At 37.4% G+C, this 22,120-nt stretch overlaps 1 protein-coding gene across 1 annotated transcript in view; it reads left to right on the top strand.

Annotated features, from left to right (window-relative positions):
- The window catches only part of UTRN (utrophin), a 522,534-nt gene that overhangs the window by 275,849 nt on the left and 224,565 nt on the right, over positions 1-22,120 (top strand). The window contains exon 49 of the mRNA XM_012655520.1: positions 11,731-11,903. Coding sequence (XP_012510974.1) covers positions 11,731-11,903 — 173 coding nt within the window. The remainder of the gene's footprint in view (positions 1-11,730; positions 11,904-22,120) is intronic.

Genomic DNA, 22,120 nt, shown 5'->3' with positions numbered 1-22,120 from the left:
ATGTCCATAATACCACTACAGAGAATTTATAATTTGGATTGAAGTTTTTCTTTTAAAATGATTACACTTAAAGTGTGCGGAACATAGGGTTTCTCTGAGAGCCAGTAATAATTTAACGTCAAAATGGAAGACATTCAAAATGATTAGTTATTACTCACATTTTGAATACAGGAGTTTTTGTTTCACTTGTTAAAGTTTTATGTCAGAAACAAGTAAATTCCCCATGTGAGAACAGTCTGAGTGACTTTCAGTGTTATCAATGAGATCAAAACACTTTCCTTTGAAAGTATTTGCCCTATCATTTTACAGTTAAAATCTTTTTTTTTAGAAATAATAAAAGTAATCACGCATATTTTCTTCGTTGATTTGTATTGTTCTGTACATTCCCTCCTTTTTCTTTCCTGGGTTGGCTCCCAGTTGCAGTGTGGGTGCTGTGACCCATTCAGGACTGAGACAATGTGCGAGATACTGCCCTGAAGTTCGGGGCAGCAGGCCTCCAGGAAGTGGGAGTGAGCTTCACTTCAAACTGTGTGAGGGGTGGTGGAAAGGGAGGATGCTGATTAAAATAATAAACAACTGCCGGAGCGAGAAGTCGATTGCCACACTGCTGTCAGATCAGGGAGGGGAGCTGCGGAAGCTGGCTGAGGCTGCTCTCCCCTGCCACGGAGCCTGCAGAGGGGACCATGAGATTTGCTGCGAGAACTTTTCTCCAGGCAGATAGAACAACTTTTAAAACAACTTTAGTTCTATTGCGTTGACAGCATCCCTTAGGCCAGGCCGACCTAGGGAAAGGGACTGAAACTAGCTTGGTGGTTACCATAGCAACCCGGGCTGCTGGTGTCTGGGAGAGTGAGAACCGGTGGTGGCCTCTTGTCCCGTGTTGGGTGTTTCCTCTGCTAAGAGCGCACTCTTCCTTGTTCGAACTCTACATAAGTCATGCTTTTTGAAAACTGGCTCTTTACCCAGGATTTTTTTTTTCTTTTTCTTTCTGAAACCAGTCTGAATGGAGGAAGTTGGTAATACTTGGCTTTTTTTTTTTCCTTCTCTCATGCAAGTTTCCAGGATATAGCTTCTTTTTTTGCTGTGTGTAATTGAGAACAAACTCTAAGCTTGGAGCCCAGGAGAGAGCCGTTGTGGCCTGCAGGTCATTAGAGAGGTGTGCAAAAGGGAACCCTGGGCTTCCCAGAGAAAGAGGAGACCATGCCAGCCTTGTGGAACGCAGCTACCAGAAAACACAGAAGCAGGTCTATCCCTTGTGAACTCCGAAGTCCATGAAAAGACGGACCCACAGTGGGGTGGCTAAAATGTCCCACCGCAAGCTGCTGCTGCTGATGGACCGTAGCTCAAGGGCAAGGCTTGTAAAGGATTTTACAAAGGATTTTAAAGTATAGCCAGAGAAGATACGGTTTTTAGAAGTGAAACGCTGTTGTTTGAAGGAAGTTTGCCGGAAAGATGTAGGCTGCAAGGGTTACTGGACGATGATTGGTCTGAACTTCAGCTTACGGGAATTGCTGACAAAATTTGAAAAGGTATGCAGAAAGCAAACTTCGTGAATCTACTTTTTCCTTCTTTCTTTTCTTGTCTTTTTTTTTTTTTTAACTATGTGTTTAGATGGCAGATATTGTATTGACTCTTTGGTAGTTTAATATAATTTATAAAGCATATTTTATTTTGATATCCTCTTTAAATTGGTTTTTCCAGTAAAGGGCAAATTAGCAATTCTTTCCTTTGGTCTGGAGGGCTTCTGCTGAGGCTGTCACTTTTAGAGTTCCACATCAGAAGAGATCCTTTGTACTCAAGTTGGCTGGTAACTTAATTGAAACTTCTTTTGGGGAAAAAACAAAAGTAAAGCAAAAACGGAGCAACAAACACCTGGTTTTGGTGCCAGAGTCTGACTTCATCGGGCATGGCTTCTGTTTTCCATACCCCTCAGGTTGCTCGCTCCAGACACTGAGACCGGGCTTTGCAGCCCTCTGCCTGAGGACTCAGTTCTGAGTTGCAGGAGAAGTCGCCGTACAGCCACGATGGCACATGTGACCTCAGGCGTTTCCTTTTTATCTGTGTGTGTTTTAAACGTGGAGTGGTTGTACGCACTGTGGGGCTTTACTGCTTGGATTATTAATTTCGTGTGTAGTTCTTTTTTCCATAGGAATGCTCTTGGCACATTCTAGGTTGAATCTAGCCTGCCAAATGCTACCTTACATTTATAGTTAAAACAGAAAACCTTCACATGCCACATATGGGCTCTTGCCCACCTTAGCCTTTGGATGCCAAGCACCAGTCTTCCAATTTCCAATCTTTAAATAAAAAGAAAGGCAGAAAGAGGTGAAGTCCTCTTTCACTAAGTGCGTAAATCAATTATTTATCAGTTTTTAAAAGATGTCCTCAGTGGTTTTCACCATGGATACCCTCTGGTTCATTGCAAGTACAAATACTGTAGAAGCCAGACTGTATTGAGTCATTAAATGAATAATGGGCTTTTCCACATAAACCGCAATTGCCAGAGGGAAAAGATGTAAAACCACACCATTTGAAAAGTTGAGAGGCTTTTCCAAAACAATCGCAGCCATTGCTTGCTTGCCTTTTGATGGTAGGAACGTTGTAGTGGGAAGAATGTGGAGAAAGAGGAATTTAGTTCCTCCCAGGCAGGTGCTCCCTCCTGGGCATGGTTGCTCCCCACTCTCCCCACACCCCAACTGTAACGTGAGGATTATGCTTGTAAGGAGGGGCAGACTTTGACCTCTTGCTTTAATGCGTCGTTAAACATCTAAATTCCTGAAAGATGCTTCCCTGTCAGCTTGCTCGCCATTTAGAAGGAGCCAGGAAGGGAAAGAATATCTTCCTTATGGCAGCTGGTAACAGCAGGTGACAAACTTTATGACCATAAAGAGATCTGTTAGCTTGTTTTGTATAAATTTGTCTGTTTCTTCCTTAAAAGGTATGGGGCATATGTTACATGAATAATTCATTACTTAGACCCCCTGAGAGGCAGTAATTGTGGGCAATAGCTGGACTTTTGTATTGTAATTGCTGCTATTAGTCTTAAAAGCCTAGGTCAGATACCAGAGGTTAGTCACCTGCCTCAGCCTTCAGGCCCTTTTGTTGGCAGAGTTAGAAGTTCTGGTCATGTTAATATGCTTCCTCTTTTAACTCCCAAGCCTTAGTTTCTGACTATTTCTTATTTTGGTAGTTGAATTGACAATAAAAGAAATCTACTGGCTTATTCCTGCCAAAGGCTTAATTGGGGTTTTTTGGTTTTTTGTTTTTTTTTCGATTATTTTGTTTTGAGACAGAGGACAAATTCAAAGAAATAATCCTGCTGCAATCACAGTCTGAAGTTCTCCACGTGTTTATTTTTGTGTTAGACACCTCTATAAAAACCTATGTGAAAGTTAATCTCTTTGCCATATTTCACTTGTAGGAAGTTGTCATACATGAATGTATTTTTCCCCAACTCAAGTCTTAAAATCCTTTGTGTATTTTTACAAAAGCTGTCTCATATGTTGAGCTTTTGCTACATTGGTTCATTGCCAGGAAAACTGAAATTATGAAAAGGTATCACTGCCTCACACCTCTCAAATACAACTAACTACCTTCCCCCATCTCTGAAAGCAATTCCAGGAAAAGATCAAGGCCTACTGCTCTGATGCAAAAGCCACAGGATGCCTTCAAAAGCTGAATAGCAGTCTTTCCATATGCAAAGGTAGAATCCCTTTACTCTCAACTCCCTTAGTCCATCTTTTCATCAGCATTAGTGACCTGTTTCTAGAGAGAATGCTCATCTTAGTGATTTAACACTTATCATATCAGCAGTTGTAATTGTTCAATCTGATGTTTAGGTTATCACAGCAAAAAGGTGATTGCGCTATGTTCCTGAAGCCATTTCAGGCTTTAAGAAAACTCGTGTCCAGTGTTGGGATAGTGGACCCAGATCCTGCTGTGTTCAGTAGTTGAGGCCAGCAGCTGAGTGGAAGGCCTTGTAGTGATGACTGATCTGGAAAGTTATAGACAGGTCAGATGAAGTTCCCAGATGAAAGCTGACCTTCGGCATAACTGCGAGGAAGCAGTTTGTTTGTGGAAGCAAACTGAAAGGGATGTTCTAGTAGGTATTTCTGAATTTTAGAGAAATCCAGTGATTTTGTGATTCTTATTGGGTATCCATTCATATATGAATGTTTGCCACATGATCGGGTATCTAGTCCCAAAATGCGTGGTGCCAGGATTATGGGTTTCCAGCCTCGGCAGGATGGGCAAATTGTACTTGGTACTCACTTTTAATCTTCTAGAACCAGAAATGGCAATGCTGGGAGTCCCTAGGGTTCTAGGAGGCAGGAAGGGTTCTATTCCCACAAGGTGACAGCTCATCAAGGATCAGGAAGCCCCGGGTGGGGAAGACCATACATATCCCAGAGTGGTACCTAAAGAGGAAGAACTAGGGTGACCTAGTGACAAGATGTGCCTGCCAGCAAGCAGGTCCTAATCATCCAACCTAATGATGAGGGGTAAGCACTTGTGGCTTTGGCCCAAGGGTGACTATCTGGAGAGTTCGAGCTCTCCAGGTTGACTTGAGACAGGAAGCTAGTCCACCAACACACCTCTCTGATATCCAGCCTATAAGTTAGTTTTATTGCCACCCTGACTTTAATTAATTAATTTTCTCCCTGAAAGTACTTCTTAAAGGAAGTATCTCATGGCTTTAGTGACTATTGATATACTGTCATACTTGAGCCATATTCTTGTGAACTGTCTTTATTCCCTTTGTATTGCAGTCATGGAGAAGAGAGTCATGGACAGTTTTAGCTCAGTGGCATTTTGAGTGATCGTTGCCTTTCACTATTAATAATTTATGCAGCCCTGCTACTAGATGATTAATAATAATGATAGTTCTCTAAGGGTTTTTTTTTTTTTTTTTGGCATGTGACTGACTAGTACCATTCTCTTGGTGAATCTTGGGGAGTGATGTTCCCCATAGTGACAACACAGAGAGAAACCACTCAATGCTGAATTTCTTTGTGGCATTTACTTCCTTTAAGATGACTCCAATTTTTTAAAATGACAATTTGAGGCTATCTTGTGTAGCTCAGTTTGTAATATCTAATTTTAAAACAAATATGTAAACCTCACACTTCAAGGTCTACTCATTTATTCCATCCTTAGTCCATATTCATGAAGTAAATGAGTGTAGACATGGAAAGGAGAGTGGGGTAGACCTTTTCCTCATTAAGCTTACAGCCTAGTGGGAAGATACAGATCTTAAAAAAGGACTTTTTAAATGACAAGTGCATGACTGAGCAAAAGTAGAGGGAATCATAAGAGGAGTAGTAGCCCTAATTAATCTCGGTGCTCATGAAGTCTCTCCGGGAGCAATTACATTTAGACTGAGACTCAACAGAAGAGTTTAAGATGAAGGAAAGAAATGAGATTGTGTGCCAGTGTGCACGTGTGTGTGGCCTGTGGGTGGCCTTGAGTCGAAGGAAGAGATGGGAGCTTTCTGGGCAATAGGAACTGCTTTGACACGGGTCAGGAGTGAAGGAGGAGTTGTATGCCCCAGAATTGTAGTTTTAAACATTTAAAATACAATAACTCTTGTCTGGGTTTTCAAATCTGTTCAGTTTTGATTTGGGGAATCAAAATTCCCCAAATCTGATTTGGGGAATTAAGGTGAGATAACAGTTGGACTTCACGAAATATTTAATAACTGCTCTTAAGAAACTTGCGTTCATATGCAGATCAAATCTGCTTATGTATAGTGCACCTCAGAAGGGAAGCCACTGTATTTTAATTCACTACAATTTTAGTGTATTTTAGAAACAATTGGTTTAGAGTTGAGGATTTGAAACATTTTTGGGTTGTCAAAGATATTTCTCCTTATTACAGTGTTTACTATGTTGAAATTTAAAATGTAATTTGTTTATTGATTTTTACCATTATAAATTGGCTATTATCTTGAATGTGCAGTAAACTATGAGTTTGTTCCACTTAGTAATTTGACTTTTTTCTACTCTATGGTCTTACCTATATTTATAATCATAGTTAATGGGAAAAGAACATTGTTAGCATTGATTTCTTAATTTATACATGCTGCTATAGACCTGATGATATCACCTCTGTTGGTCAAAATGTGATTCAGTAGAGTGATTAAAATCTGTGAGATTAATTGTTGGAAGAAAATGTAGTTTATAGAGTAATTGAATAATTGATTGAAATAAATAAATTAATTGAAATAATTAACCGAGTGATTAATGGCAATTACTCACTATCCCAGAAACTTCACAGACTGTCTCAGACATATTTACATATGACATAACCTTCAATGATGACTTTTTTTGGTACTGTATTATTTAGGTAATATCTGATTTTCTTTTTAGAAGTTATGATTCATTTTCAAAGCCTAAAGCTCTGGCAGTAATCCTACTGAGCTCCTGAAAGTCAATTCGAAATTGTCTCTGAAATCCAGTCTAATCTTTGGAAGGAATAATGGATTTATTTTCCCCTAATGTTTGACTTTGTTTATTTAGCCTGAGCTTTGGGACATGATAGCGAAGTTGTTCTAACCTCACTACTTCTTCACCTTCAGGAAAGGGGTCAGAACTCCTCCAGGGAAAACATTGCTGTGGCCATGTAGGGTTAGGTAAATATGCCATGCAAAAATAAACCAAAATTATGTTATCGAGACACAAAGAGGATAAATCTATTCTAACACCTATTTCGTTGTTGAAGACTTCCTGGTGGTACTATTGTAAATCTCTGTTTCCTGTCAGAGGGTTCAAAGAGTTCTGTTAATTATAATCTGAAGAAATATTTTTGCTTACATAGTTACAGCTCCTGCTTGATTATAGACTGTTATAAAGAATTAGTATGTGATATACATTATAAAGTGTTCGCAGTTATATCATTAAAGAATTGTCCAGTTAAGTGCAAAGTTGGTGTTAAAATACTAATTATTAAATAAGTAAAAAGTAAGTAAATAAATAAATGTTTTTCTTTATTTGTGAAGTTTATTTTGACCTAGGTAGTGGATGTTGTACACAAAAAGACTAATTATTAATCAGTGAACCTCTGTGAGCTTTTGTAGCCATTTTTGGGAGGGCTACTCTGAAAGGCTGCATCTTATTATGCTTTTAAGGGTGTTGTACTTAGAGAAAAATATGCAGTCCTCTTTTTCTAACCCCTGGCTTTTCTTAACCTTCTAGATTAAACTTACATTATTTAAAGATACTTTTCAATTGCATCCTTAAGACGTTTCTTCTGCCCTGTTTTCAGATGTTAGTTCACTGCTTGAATATCTTAATATGGCCCCTCTGTGCACATGACTGGTTTATGTTAAATGCTTGCAAGAGCATTGCTTTGTGCTTCTAGATGAATTACATTCCCATAACTAATTATCAGTAACTATTTTGTGCTGTTTAATGGTCAGAAGGGCTTGCAGGTGACAGAGGTAAGCATTAGTAGGGCCAAGTGTCCCCGCTGTGCAGTAAGAGTCAACCCTCTTTCATGGAAGTTTAATTTATTGTAGCATTTAACGCCACATCAGGGCGTAATCTGACAGCCTCCCATGCTGACATCCTGATTTTAGAAGCAGTGCATCATTGCACCGTGATCTACGAAGGAGCATGAATCATTAACTGCATTTAATTCTGAATTTCCAGTGAAAGCTTAGGCAGGACTTTGCAGTATACGCTTCTAAATAGTTTTAGGTTCCCCCTATTCAATTTTTTAAGTGAAGAAATTAAACAAAATGGTTACTACATTCCCTTCCAAATTCTTCATTGTCTGTTTCTTTCCTGGCACTACAGCGGCTAATTTGCCATTCAGTCAGGATGCACTTACTCATACATTCCTTCATGGGTTTATACACTTATCCATGTATCCTCTATCTACTCTATTTTACATTAGGCTCATTCTATGTAACAGGCACTGTGAAGGATACAGAAGAAATATTAAGATGATTTTCTGCTTTTAGGAGCTCTTGGCGTATCTGGCAAAGTAAATATGCCACCAAATGTTACATAAAACAAAATAATGTATGCCGATTTCCTTTTCTTTGATCACTTTCTAGGTGTTGATTTTCTTCCCAACTTTTGATGATGTTCATGTGTGGAAGGGTTTTCCACATACTGAAAGTTATATTCCACCATGAACATATGATCACTGGTAGTGCTGTTAAAGAGAGCTTTGTGGAAATACTTAGCATCATTGGCCGGGCCAGTTATGCAGTCCTGTTTCACCATGGTAGCTGGGTTGGAAAACATATCACCTGATCTGATGCGAGGAGGCAATTAGCTCATGTTCTTGGCACCCAAATTTCTTGAATTTGGTGAATGCTCTTGTGAAATTCAGAAAACTATTTATACATCTTGATACACTTCTATCTTTCTACTTATCTTGAATATGAAAGGAAACAAATACATCAGGCTACAACAGGATGTTGTGGTTTGAAGTTGTCTTGTGATGTTAGATGTGGTCCACCAACAACTATCACGTTTAGGAAATTTAAGACCAGGTTCTCCTTGGCAGTAGAGAGCAAAGAGATGCTTTGCCTGTTGTGTCATTGAGCTTATTGAGAAAGATGGCTACCATACAGATATACAGCATTTGCTTCAAACCGTTGCAAACATTATCTGCTGACCTTTTAATATATTATATTTCTTTAGATGTCTTCAAATGCATTTGGGGACACAAAAAATAGAACAGTTCCATCCTGACGAATAGAAATCATCTTTTCTAGGACTGCGGTCCCCAACTCCCGGGCCATGGCCCATTGCTGGTCCACGGCCTTTTAGGAGATGGGTTGCGCATCACCACCCGAGCTCCACACCACACTACCACCCACGTGGTAGCCCACCCCACCCCCCATCTCCAGTTCATAGAAAAATTGTCTTCCATGAAACTGGTCCCTGGTGCCAAAAAGGTTGCCTAGGAGATGGCCTAGGGGATGACACCAAAGAACTTTACAGCAGAACTTTCTTTCTTTCTTTTTTTCACAGAGGATTTCTATTTGAAGCATCTCAAACTATGACTATAGTGAGATTGCCATTTTCCATGCATAGTATTACCCAAGCTGAGAACCTCGAATCAGTATCTGACTTTCTTCCCTGGCTGCCCTATCTAAGTATGCACTGCACTTCTCTGGGATAGAGTTGCCAGTAAAATACGAAGATTTAACAATCTCAGAGTTTTTGTTCAGTGGTTATCCCTGGTTCTGTGACTCACACCTTTCAGGTGGATGTGATTTGGTTATATCCTTAGGGTCAGCTAACCTCAGAGATCAATGGGCTTGCAAATTTGGAGCATAAATCTTGTAGGTGCTGTCTATCAAACTTTGTGTTCATCTCACCCACACTCCAAATCTGACCCTCTTAGTATCATGCTAGATATCACAAATCCCATCACAAACAATAATAGGGCATCTCTGCCCCTTCACCTCATGTTAAGTGACAACTTCCTAACGTGCTGATTGGAGTGATGAGGTGTGAAAGGCCCTTCCATGTGCGCTTCCCGTTAATGTAGTCTGTGGGGATTGAAGAACAGTCACTTAGGTGCTAGTCCCTAAGTCTCGGTTCTTGATAAAATTTGTGGATGAGCTTACCAAGAGTGAATTTTAGATGACTGAAAGCATTCTGAGTATTTAAAGAATTTCTGTTTAAATTTTGACTGTGCTCATTTGTAACTGGAGAGACTTAAGAAGAGTGAGGTTGTCTTAGTCAGTTTGGGCTGCTATAACAAAATACCATAGACTGAGTAGCTTATAAATAAATTGATTTCTCACAGCTCTGGAGGCAAGAAAGTCCAAGACCAAGGCACTGGCAGATTTGGTGTCTGTTGGGGTCCTGGTCGTAGGTGTCCCCTTCTAGCTGCGTCCTCACATAATGGAAAGGGCAAGGCAACTCTCTGGGGCCTCTTTTATAAGGGCACTAATCTCATTCATGAGAGCTCCACCCTCATGACCTAATCACCTCCTAATATCTCACCTTGGGGCTTAGGGTTTCAACATAGGAATTTTGCTGGGACACAAACATTCAGACCGTTGCAGAGGCTTATAAAGAAAAACTTAAGATTAGAAGTGCAATAGAACTATGGCCTTTAAGAGTTCGCTCTCCTTTACTAATTCAGATGTATTGCCTGAAATAGAAGCTTTTTATTTCTGTGGTGAGTTGCTTTACTGTTTATTATCAGTTAATGCCATGGAAACTCACACCACACCTTCATAGCCCCCTCTGGTGTCTGTTTTTCTCTTTGTATTAAATAAATTCACATTTATTTGTGGGATGTTAGTGGCTTTCACACCAGAATTAGCTACAACTAGGCTGCCTTTATTAAATTCAGGAGGAAAGTATAATTGCCAAATTAATATAGAAAGTTGCATTGACAATCTTATAATAGGTAGTAGTAAAAAATTGATTAAACTGTGTTCTAAATTTTAAATTTGTTATATTTATCTAATTATAAAAAGAAACTCTGTTTTTGGAAGAATGGGTTCTAGTGTTCTATATCACTGTAGGATGACTATAGTTAACAATAATATATAATTTCAAATAGCTAGGAGAAGGATATTGAATGTGCCCAACACTAAGAAATGATAAATGTTTGAGATGATAGATATACTAACTACCCTGATCTGATCACCAGATATATGTATTGAAACATTACTAGGTACTCCACGAATATGTACAATTGTTATTTGTCAATTAAAAAATAAAATAAAATTTAAAAAGAAATACAAAGAAGAAAACTAAAATTGCCTGTAATCCTTTAATATAGAGATTATGCTATTTTTATTTATTTTCAACAACCTCTTACATGTACATGTGTGCAATTATACACAAATACATATGCTAATCTAAATACCAGCTTTTATTAATAAAATGAAATTATCATAATATTTAGTTTTGTATCCTTTGTTTTTAAACTTTGTATTACCATTAATGTGTTATGATAATTTCTACTTTTTTATGTTGAAAACAATCAATGTGTTAAATATGTTTATATTTAATACATAAATCTGCCTAGGATAGATAATTTCAATGTTTTGTAGCTTTTGATATTGATTACAAATGCTTCCTCAAAATATGAACCAATTTTTATTATTGATAATAATTCTCATTTTATTCAAACTTCACCCAAATTTATTTTATAAAAATCAACTAGTTTCCTGTTTCATAAGGGAAAACATTTATTAATAGTTTTTATTTCTTAGTGAGGATAAACTTGTATATGAAAATATTAAAATTTTGGAAATAAATTTTATAAGATTGAAGGGACAAACTATTAGTAAGTTTGTCAAAAAGAGAAAAACATTTAAAATTGTGTAATATCTTAGTGACCTCTTTAAAGTGTCATATTTTAAGGGAAGTTTTGCCCATGTATAAAGGGGAAAAATAATCTCTTTGGATATTAGGCAGTGTTTGATGATTTGGCAACAAAAGTTGTATGAAATTTCAAAAATTGCTCATCGAATTTGAAATACTGACATCTAACTAGCTGATGCATGACATTTAGATTATAATACATTTTCTTTTTAAGAACTGGGGAATCAATATATTGAAGATTTAAAGACTATTATTTTCAGTGTAAGGATTTGGAAATGCTTGGATTTGTTGTCATTTAGGGTGAAATGAACTATTTTGCTTGAAAGCAACTCATCTGTGAATATAAAAAAATAAATACAGAAAACCCAATGCCTAATAGTGATACCTAACATTTACATTTTCTCTGCTTTTTTCTCTTTAGGACATCCAGGCGGAAATCGATGCCCATAATGACATATTTAAAAGCATTGATGGAAACAGACAAAAGATGGTAAAAGCTTTAGGAAATTCTGAAGAGGCTACTATGCTTCAACATCGACTGGATGATATGAACCAAAGATGGAATGACTTAAAGGCAAAATCTGCTAGCATCAGGTCAGAATAGTCAATAGCAAAATAAAAATAATGGGGGTAGATTTTTGTGATTTTTATGTATCAGAAAGAGAAAGGACAGCTTTACTACCAATGCTACTTTCTCAGAAATAGTCTAAGATTTAAATGCAAAGACTATTTTCTTGAAAGTTATAGTTGTAGCTCCATTTATATTCCATGTTCTCTGCCAACTGTTCTTGACTATTCACAAATGTTCATATCATATTTTAAATGTAATGCTACTACTACTACTAATGTTACCAACTCTTGCTAATTACTGAGTGTTTACCTTGACCCAGTATTATGTTAGGATTTTTACAAACATCATTTTGTACTAAAAATATCCTAGTAAGAGGGATGGTACAATCCTTTCTCATATGAGGAAATAGAGGTTTAATGAACATAATGAACTAGCCAAGTTTTTGGGCTAACAAGTGCCAAAACCGGGATTTGAATCTAGATCTTTTTGACTTTTGGCAATGAACATGTTTTGCTTCATCATGCTGTTTGTATATCCAATTTGAAGATGTATTTATAGAAATTAAATGTCTTTTATGGACACTAAAATGGAAAACTGATGATTCATGCCTACATTTGAAGAGAGTAAAATTAAATAAGGCGGAACCTTAGGACTAGAATTCTGAATAGGAAAAGACTTTGAAAAATTACCCAACATGACAGAATGATTATTGTTATTGGGGGCCAAGAATATTTTAAGATTATATTTAATAGCTAATGGACAGTTCCTAATTACATATAAATTTAGAGAATACTGACTGAAGAAAATGTTGTTGAGAAGCATCCAAAGAGGAATGTTGGTAGGAAGTCCTAGATCAGTTTTTTTTTTTCCTGTGTTTCATGTGTACAATCTTAAAACTAAGTGGTCTTGAATTTGTTTCTTTGACTTTACTCTCTGATCTTGGGCAAATTAGTCCCTCTGAACCTTAGTTTTCTTATTTATAAAATCAGAATATAAATATTTAACACTCATGATTGTTGTGAAGATTGAATGGGATAATTTGATAGTTCCTTAATCTATGTAAAGCCTTTCTCAAGAAGCATATAGTTTATTTATTTTTTTTTAAGTTGATAAAGCAGCATAGTGGATCTATTTCAACTGGTTTTGGGATTCCATAGAATGACTTCATGAAGAGCAGAAATCGTCAATGATTATTTATTGTGAATGAATTTTTTAAAAATTTGTTTCTGATATGATGTCCTGCCAGGCACAGTGGTTCACACCTGTAATCTCAGCCAGTCAAGAGGCAGGAGGATGGCTTGAGTTTAGGAGTTCAAGGTTGCAGTAAGCTATGGTCACTGGGTGACAGAGTGAGACTCTGTCTCTAAAAAAATAAAAATAAATAAATAAGTAAATGTCCTGAAAGGTTTTTATTCTGCCAGGGCTCGTAGAGGGGAATTTGCAGTTCCTTTTACAGGTACGGAGGGGAGTAATGTAGCATGTGTATGGATACTTCTGTGTAAAGATCTCATTGGAAATTATGTCAGCATCAGCCAACTACTTTTTTTTAAAGACAGGAAAATTTGAAAGTATTGTGCAGTGAGATAATATACTTGTTTAGGAATTGAATTTTCAACTGGCTAGATCCCATCGGGTTGTGACTTTCTGTTCCTCATAAATGTCAACAAATAAAAATATTAAAAATATTAACACAGTAAAAAGCATTCACTGAGGAACCAGCAGAAGCAACATCTGGGCTAACAAGCTAAAAGTCACAGGGCTAGCCCTGGTGAAGATTGTTTACATGGTGATGAAGTTTTCAGAATTTAGAGAATTAACTCATCAGGAAGGAAAATTTAATGAAGGCCTACATCATAAATAGATCATTCCAAGTAGAATGCTACAGACAAAAAAATCTTTGGTCTTTCTTGGAGAGTTACCACCTAAGCCTATCAAGTCACATTTTTTCTAACCCGGAAAGAAAGAACACATAAACTACATACAGTTGGAATATTATATAATAAGTAAATTAATGTTATTTTTAGAAGACAGGAGAATATGCATGTGCCAGTGGACTTGTGCATCAAGGTAGATCATGCGGTCCAGTAAAATGTGATAATGAATTAAAATAATCTTTAGCCAGACTACTGAACTCAAGAGATCCAGGCACTTATTCAAATATTTAATAAAAATTTACTTCTATGTTTAAGGCATTGCTAATTATAAATAAAATGTGGCCCCTGCCCCTAGTGGCTCACAGATCTTTTCAGATCACTTAGGAACCAAAGGAGAAAGTGTTTACTCTCACTTCAGATGACCATTAGAGGCTTAATAAAAGGGGCAGTTCCTAAGCTGAGCCTTGAAAGATGTATAGTTATTCAACAGATAGATTGGGTGAGGACCAGGGAAGGGCATCTAAGCTGGAGGCTTGAAATAACTGTGTTTTCATGAAAATTAAGAAGTCCAGTCCAGCTGAGAATAGATTTTGCTGGTACTATAGTAAGGGAAAGACTGTGGCTAGAAAAAAGGTGGAGAGAGAGGTAAGAAACACCTGTGTGTACCATGCTCCCTTCCACTGGTGATGGAATTGGGAACTTTTTGGGAGAGACAATCAGATTTGAGTTTTGGAGGAATGCCTCACACAACTATGAAGATGCACTGGGTCAATCCTGAAGACAGTGAGAACTGTTAAGAAGCCCTTTCAGCACCTAGGACAGGGAAGAGAGGTTGAATAGATACTTAGTTCGCATTGTTGAGGCACTGGTGAGACATCCAGAAGCTAATAACCAGTAGCTGTTGGATGGATATCTGCTCTTCAAAAGAGAGCAGTAAGTGAAATAGACAGATGGGATGGGTTGAGGGTATCCTAAGAGAGGTGGCAGGTAACCATCGTGATTTAATTATTCAAGAGGGTGAAACATTAGAAGAGGGCAAAGTAGAGAAACCTGGGAAACCCTTTGAAAGGGAAGCCAGCAAGGGAACCTGAGCTGTGGCTGTCCTTGAAGAAGGAAGAGAACCAGGAGAGAATGTTGTCAAGAGCCAAGGAAGGAAGGATTTCAAAAAGAAAAGCATGAGAAATAGTGTCAGCTGCTTGAAGAAGTGGAGTAAGATAAGGCTTGCAGAGTCCAAGAGCAATAAAAAGGGCTTTGGTGACTCTTTGCCAGGGCAATGTTTTGGTGAGATAGAAATCTCGTTGCAGAAGACTGAGGAGACAGAGGAGGAAGTGCAGAAGTAGAAGTAGAACTGAATGTATTCAGTCTAGTTATCTCAAGGAAGTCCACTGTGAAGGGAAGAGGAGAGAGGAATGCGATTGCTGTAACCGTGTTATTACACGTGACAGTATCACAAGTTTATAGCAGCTGAGGGCTGTATCTATATCTGTTTTGACCTGTCCCTGCTTTCACATAAATTAGATATGTTTAACTAATGAAGTGAATGATCTGTTCTTCCTTTTTGTCTTCAAAAAGAAGTGGGTGAAATAAATTATATTAACATATTCATTGTTACTTGGATATTTATAATAGATTAAATAGTTTGTTATTTCTCAGTAATGGGCCTTCATCTTGGAAGCATGGCTCAGAAAGAAGTGGCACAGGATAGTGTTTAATAGAGTTATTGTCTTGGAGCTAGACTGACTGTTTTCAAACACTGGCTTTGCGACTTAGCAGTTGTGCCACCGTGGGAAGGTTACTTAACCCATATATGCCTCAGTTTCCTCATACGTAAAATAGGGATAATAAGAGTAGCTTCTGTATTGGGTTGCCATGAATATTTTGTTTAATTAGCCTCTATAAAGTGCCTAAAACAGTGGTACATGGTAAATACTGAATAATTTTTAACTACTATTGTTATTATTCTCGTTGATTCCCACCTTGTTTGGCACTAGTTAATTTAAAAGACATAGATATTCTCTCTACCCCATCTTTTTCTATCTTAGTCACTGATGTTGGAGATTTCTCAGAATGTCCTCAGTAAATAGTATCTCCCTTTTCTGCTGGACTCTGAACTAGTACAAAACAAAAGCATGCTGAATGGGCATGCATAACGTGGCCAGAAGAGAACTCAGACTCTGCAGGCCTCTTCTCAGGGGGAGGATGGGCTGAGCTAAGCACATCCAATTACTCTCCCTGAATTTGCCGATCAGAGTCATCACGCTACCTCTGCAGGGACGAGTGGGAAAAGGGGTGGAGAGACCAGAGTGCTTAGTGAAAAAGCCCTCCCCAAGGAGTGGGGGAACGTTCTCACTAACAAGTCTGTAGAGGCGGTCCACCTCCTGGCCTCCTGACACCTTCCTTCCCTGCGGGAAGTGAGCCCTGCGGAGCACTCTTCATTCTGCTCCTCTGTTGCTTCCTCTCCTTTAAAGCACAGGCTGCCCCTTCCACTGCCTTCTATGGAGAACAAACTCTCCTACGTCTTTAATATTTCTATAAACTCTTCCATCGCTTTTCTGTATAATTGAAAGCTGCCTTTTCCCTTAATTGACTGCATTACTTGAAGTACTCTTTAATATATTATAGAGATTAATTCCCCATTTTCCTCACCCAGCAGCCAACGGGAATATTCCGTGTCTTTAACAACTGCTGTGGACACCAAACAATCCGAATGCCAGCCATAAACACCCAGGATGGCAGCAGAAGACACACTGGCTGAAACAAAAGCCAGTCACACGGGGATAAGAGGGAAAATGGGCAGCCTCATTGCTAAAGCATTGCTTCTCCATCTTTGAACAACTTCTCCTTGGAAGTGAATACATCCATCATTCTACACTTTCTTCACCTTACTCCCGCTTCCTCCTGATCTGTAGGATGCTCTTCCATATGTGCTCATTGATTTGAGCAACCACTTACCTTTTATTCTCCGTGCTTTTCTCAGCTATTATTTCTTGGTGTCAATATCCATATTGATGACTTTTTATATTTTGATTTCCAAGTTTCTTTTTACTTTATCTGTAAAACCCTTTATTCCTATTCTATATCCCATAGGCCTGGTCATAGTTGGACTGAGTTAACATGTGCTATCATCTTGGCATTCCCGAGATCATCGGTCTCCAGGAGTCCAAGGACAAACTGTTCTCCAGGTCACACATTTTATTTTACTACATTCCACCTGGCCATGTGCATCTGAATGCAATTGGTTTTGCCCTGTTATTTAGACAAAAGCCTTCTGATATATCAAATCAAATCAGAATTGTTTACAACATCATCCATGAAACATCTCCTTTTCACATTAAAGTTATGGACCCTATCCATAGGGGTGCCTTCCTTTATTAGCTTATTATATATTGGGCCCATCTATCTGCTATTATTTAACTTAATAGTTTTATCTAGTATATATAATTAAGTTACAGTATTCCAACTAGATTGTTTAAAAATGCCTATCCTCCAGTATTTTGAACTGTGGAATTCTTAGCTTTCTTTTTTGTTGTTTTTTTTTTTTTGTCTTGGAGACAGGGTCTCACTCTGTTACCCAGGCTGGAGTGCAGTGATGTCATCACAGCTCACTGCAACCTCAAACTCTTGAACTCAAGCAGTCCTCCTGCCTCAGCCTCCCAGGTAGCTGGGACTAAAGGCATGCACCACCACACCTGGCTAATTTAAAAATTTTTTTTTTAGAGACAGGGTCTCACTGTGTTCATCGGGCTGGTCTCAGACTCCTAGGCTCAATCCTTCCACCTTGGCCTCCCAAAGTGCTAGGATTACAGGCATGAGCCACTACACCTGACCAGCTTTCTTTTTATTTTTCCTTCTTCTTCCTGAATCTGCCCATCTTTCTTCTAATCTTTAGTTATTTTTCAGACTCCATCAACCCCTTCTGCCTAGCTGGAAGCCCATGGTAAGATATTTTGATGAATTTCCTTTCCCCCTTGTACTTCCTCTGTCTATTTTCCAATCTCTGACACTCTGATGACCACACCCTCTTTATCCCCTGCTCTGAATCTTGGACTGCCTAATGTTGCACTAGAAAGTAAAAAAATGATAACATTTCTTCCATTATAATTAGAAACTTTCTACTTATAATTGGTATCGTGATTTTGAATGATTTCCTATCAATCATATATTCACCACCATGCCTGTTTTAAAAGATTTCTATTCCTCTTTAGCTCCCAAACCTCTCCCAAACCTCTGTCTTTGCAGGTGGCCTTGCTTCATTCTTTTCTGAGAGTGAGGCCATCTGACTGATGCCTCTTGTGCTACTTGGAGTATATAATATTTGTGAGTTCTGTATCTCACGTTGTGCTTTAATCGTACGAAAGTTGATAGAAAGTTTTCCATGTCCTAAAGTTGTCATGGCAGGAAGCATTTGCTCTAATTTATCATCATTTTTAGGAAAGAGAATGTCTGCCAAGATCATAATAACAGCTAATATTTGTTGAATATTTATATACTAGATCTACCCTAAGTGCTTTACAGGCATCACCTCCTTTGACTGTGGTGTGGTCATTGGAACAATGTATTAATATGCAGCTCAATACCTTGGGTTAATATCTTAAATATTTTTTGCAGTCTTTTTGAATGACCATGATTAAACTTGTTAAATACTGAAATTGGACATGCCAAATATTCTTTAGCAATCTAAAAGTAATACATTCAATTATGAATTTCACAATTCTACTTAGATCAGTATAAGAGAAGACAGCTAACAATTTGAAACTTCAGCTAGAAGATAGACTCTTAGGAACTTTGATGATATTTTTTATTCACTGGAAAAATGTGGATTGGAAATACACTAATAAGTTCTGTAGTGTGGATGATATCGTTTAAATTTTTATGTTAAACTTATTTAATTTAAGATTATGTTAATTAAATATCCACTTATCAGCTTAATGATGTTTAATACAGATCCTTATTAACATGGTTTCAAAGGCCAGTGAAATTGTCAAATCTAATGAAAACAGAGTTCAAAGATAAAATTCTATCTCTCTTTTCTTTTATGAGCCTCTTAAAAATTCAGGGCACCTTTTTAAAAGCCTTTAGAGAAGATTAACCTCTAACGTAATCATTTGCATCTAATGTTACCATGTTTTACAATGTCATTGATAGCACTTTTAGCCTTAGATAGTTGGTTTTGCTAAACATCTTGTAAAACTACTAAAATTTCCTTTTCCCAAATCTAATAGAGAAAGATTCTACTTCTCTCCTCTTTCTCTTTTTTCCTCTGGTGCAGCACTTTCCAATAGAACATTCTACAATGACCGAAATGATCTATGTCTGCATTTGTCAGTGTAGCAGCCACTGGCCTTATGTGGCCTATTGAGTATTTGAAATGTGGCCAGTGCAACTGATGAACTGAATTTCAAACTTTATTAATTTTAATTATCCTAAATTTAAATTTAAATAGCCCACATGTTGCTGCTGGCTACCATATTGGAAGTACAGCTTTGGTGTTCTTTTCAACACAGTCAGACTGAACTTTGAGGACTTGACTCTTTTCTCCTAGTAGGTCTTAATTCCTTTTCTGGGTACAGGAATAATCCCCTTTTAATGTTATCTGTTATTCTTACCCTAATTAAGGTATTTTCTTTCATTACAACCAATTTATAATTTGTGGATTTTACCATAAACCAAAAAGAAATTACACTCGTAGTAACAATGCCAAATTGGACTTTTAATTCTGTGCAATTCCTACACAATAGGGAATGGTATATCTTTTCCTCCTCTTAATTTGGGTCATTATATTATTTGGTAGACCTACTTTCCAAATGTATCTTTACTTGTCCATAAGTACCATACATCTGGGCAGTTTCTATCCACCCTCTTAAAGGCTGCCCGTGATGAAGGGCAATATAGTAGAAACAGCCTGGACTTTGGGTTGGATTCCAAATTTTCACCATGGCTTCCTCAGCAACTTTCTTCCTTCTCAGAGCCACAGTTCTCTCACAGAGCTGTTGTCAGGTTTCCTATCTTAGAGTACATTTGATTTCCTAACTTGACCCTGGAACTGCTGACGGCATGACTTTCTATTTCTGAAACAGTATAGTGCCTGCTGTCACAGGGGGTGTTCCATAAATGCTTGTTTGTAGTAAATAAATGAAAAACTGTATTTTATTTTAACAAATGCCCCTCCCCACTCACTCAAACAATTTTCTTTTGTATCTGTACACTGGGAAAAGGAATAATAACTGTTGGAGGATATAGCTTCTTTGAAAGGTGGAGGCTTTTGATGATTTAAAATAGACATTAGTTCATAATTTTCTCCATAGTTTCTTTTCTACCCTACTTAAATGATGAAGTACATTTTTACAGATCTTTACCTTCTAACAAGTTTTAGCATTACATTTAAAAAAAATAACTGGTCACTTAAAAATGTTTAGAGAGTTGTCAAAAATAATTTACTTTAGAACAGAGTAACTTGTATAAAGCATGTTCTGTAGTAGATACCATCCTCTGTTGATAATACAGCCAGTGAAAGTAGCTATGGCTTTGTACACATCAAGTGCCAAAAGAGAGAACTGTAGCAGTTACGAAGTTAGAATCCAGTTATCTAAAAGTGTGACTGCCCACAGTGACGTGTTAGATAAAGAAATGTTTTAAGTAAAGACTCTGAAAACATGACTGATGACTGGTTAGCAATCATCTTGGAGAAATTTAAGTTTTTAAAATGTTTATAGGAAAATTGAGAAAGTACAGCTAGGCCATTCAGAAATTGAAAGTTTCTTCGTACGAAACATTCAGGCAAAAGCTTTCATCTTTCAAGATGAAAGCATTAAAATGAAACTAGAACTCTGAAACTACTACAGAAGCATGCATGTATTTGGGCATATGGTAGTAATCCACTAAACACATAGTTATAATCTATTGGCGAATAACCAGGATAGATTGGCCAGGCAAATGTTCTGCCAGATCAGCTCACTTGTTACTATGGAAAAACAAAGATGCAAAGAATCCCGTACACCCATGTTTTCTTTTTTATTTCAACACTACTTCAGCATCTCTTTTAAAAAGTATTGTCTTCATCCATAGAGATAGTTCTTCAGATGCTGAATGCCATAAGTTTCAGTGATTAGTTTCATTATTTCTGTGCATTCAAAAGGGTTCATTGTATTGGCAAAGACATTGTGTACTCTTCAATAAAATAAGTGTTTGCAACTGAATTTCAAAGGATTATAATGTGTGATTTAGTTATTAATTAATGAGTTAAACTACAGATATTGAATGTGCAGGATCAAATCATCTGAAATAAGAGGTCATAGTACGTGCATACGTGTTTTGCACACAGACACTCAAGCACTTCTTGATTGACTGAGGACATCTGGTTTCTAGACGTCTTTTGCATTAAAAAATATTTGAAAGAAATCTCACAGCTCAGTCAAATGTACTTATTGCAAAATGGCTATTACTGAAGAGAGTTCAGTTAATATAATTGAAATTATTTAATTCTGCTCTGTGACAAGGGAAATTATTATTTATAAGGGAAAGGTAATTACATATTTGGCCTAAAGTTAATCAGTAGCGATGCAGGAGAGCTGGAGCTCAAGCAGAATCAGGACTTTGTTAAAACAATTTTGTAAAGCGAGGTCAATCATAGCACCTGTGGAATAAACAGAAGTGATAGTAATGCAAGAAAATAAAATAAATTTTTTAATCATACAATTCTCAGAGAATTATAAAATACTTTGAACTTCCCTGTATTTATAAATTATTTGTTATTATTTCATACCTAGCTTTTATGAATAAGACATAGAATTTTAGTTTTGTATGTGATTGTATGTAAATGCAGGTTCATGGTATTTTAAAGGACATGCAGAAATCCAGTTTTTTTTTTTTTAAACCAAGCATATTGGTTGATAGACTACGGTTATTATTTTATGAATTCTAGATGAACTGGAGATTACAGATTTATATAATAGTTGTTCCTTGTGAACACATTATGAACTTTTTAACAAGGACTTAAGATACTGTTGAATATTTGTTGCTAGGAATATCACCTAATGTGATCAGTGAGGGATGGAATTAACTATAGCAGAGATATTTGAATTAACCATTGCAGAGCTATTCGCATGAGACAGAGGCTCAAGTAGATCAGATGTCCAAAAAGGAGATTGCTGAGAGGTCTGAGAGATAATGGCTGTGCCTGGTTGGTGGGTTCCGTATCCCTCAGTAAAGGAGCAGGTTTATAGAGGTGGGGACCATTATGCCAATATTAAGGTGAGAGTTGTATGAGAAGGTATTAAGCATGGTCAACAGAGGTTTCTTGTACCTGGGGTTGCCCCAAATGAGTCATCTTTTTTCCTCCTAAGTCGTCTCTCTTTGGAAGCTATTGT

This window comes from Propithecus coquereli, unplaced genomic scaffold, assembly GCF_000956105.1.
Source record: "Propithecus coquereli isolate 6110/MARCELLA unplaced genomic scaffold, Pcoq_1.0 Scaffold48, whole genome shotgun sequence".
Taxonomy (NCBI): domain Eukaryota; kingdom Metazoa; phylum Chordata; class Mammalia; order Primates; family Indriidae; genus Propithecus; species Propithecus coquereli.
This window is presented reverse-complemented; position numbering and strand designations above follow the sequence as displayed.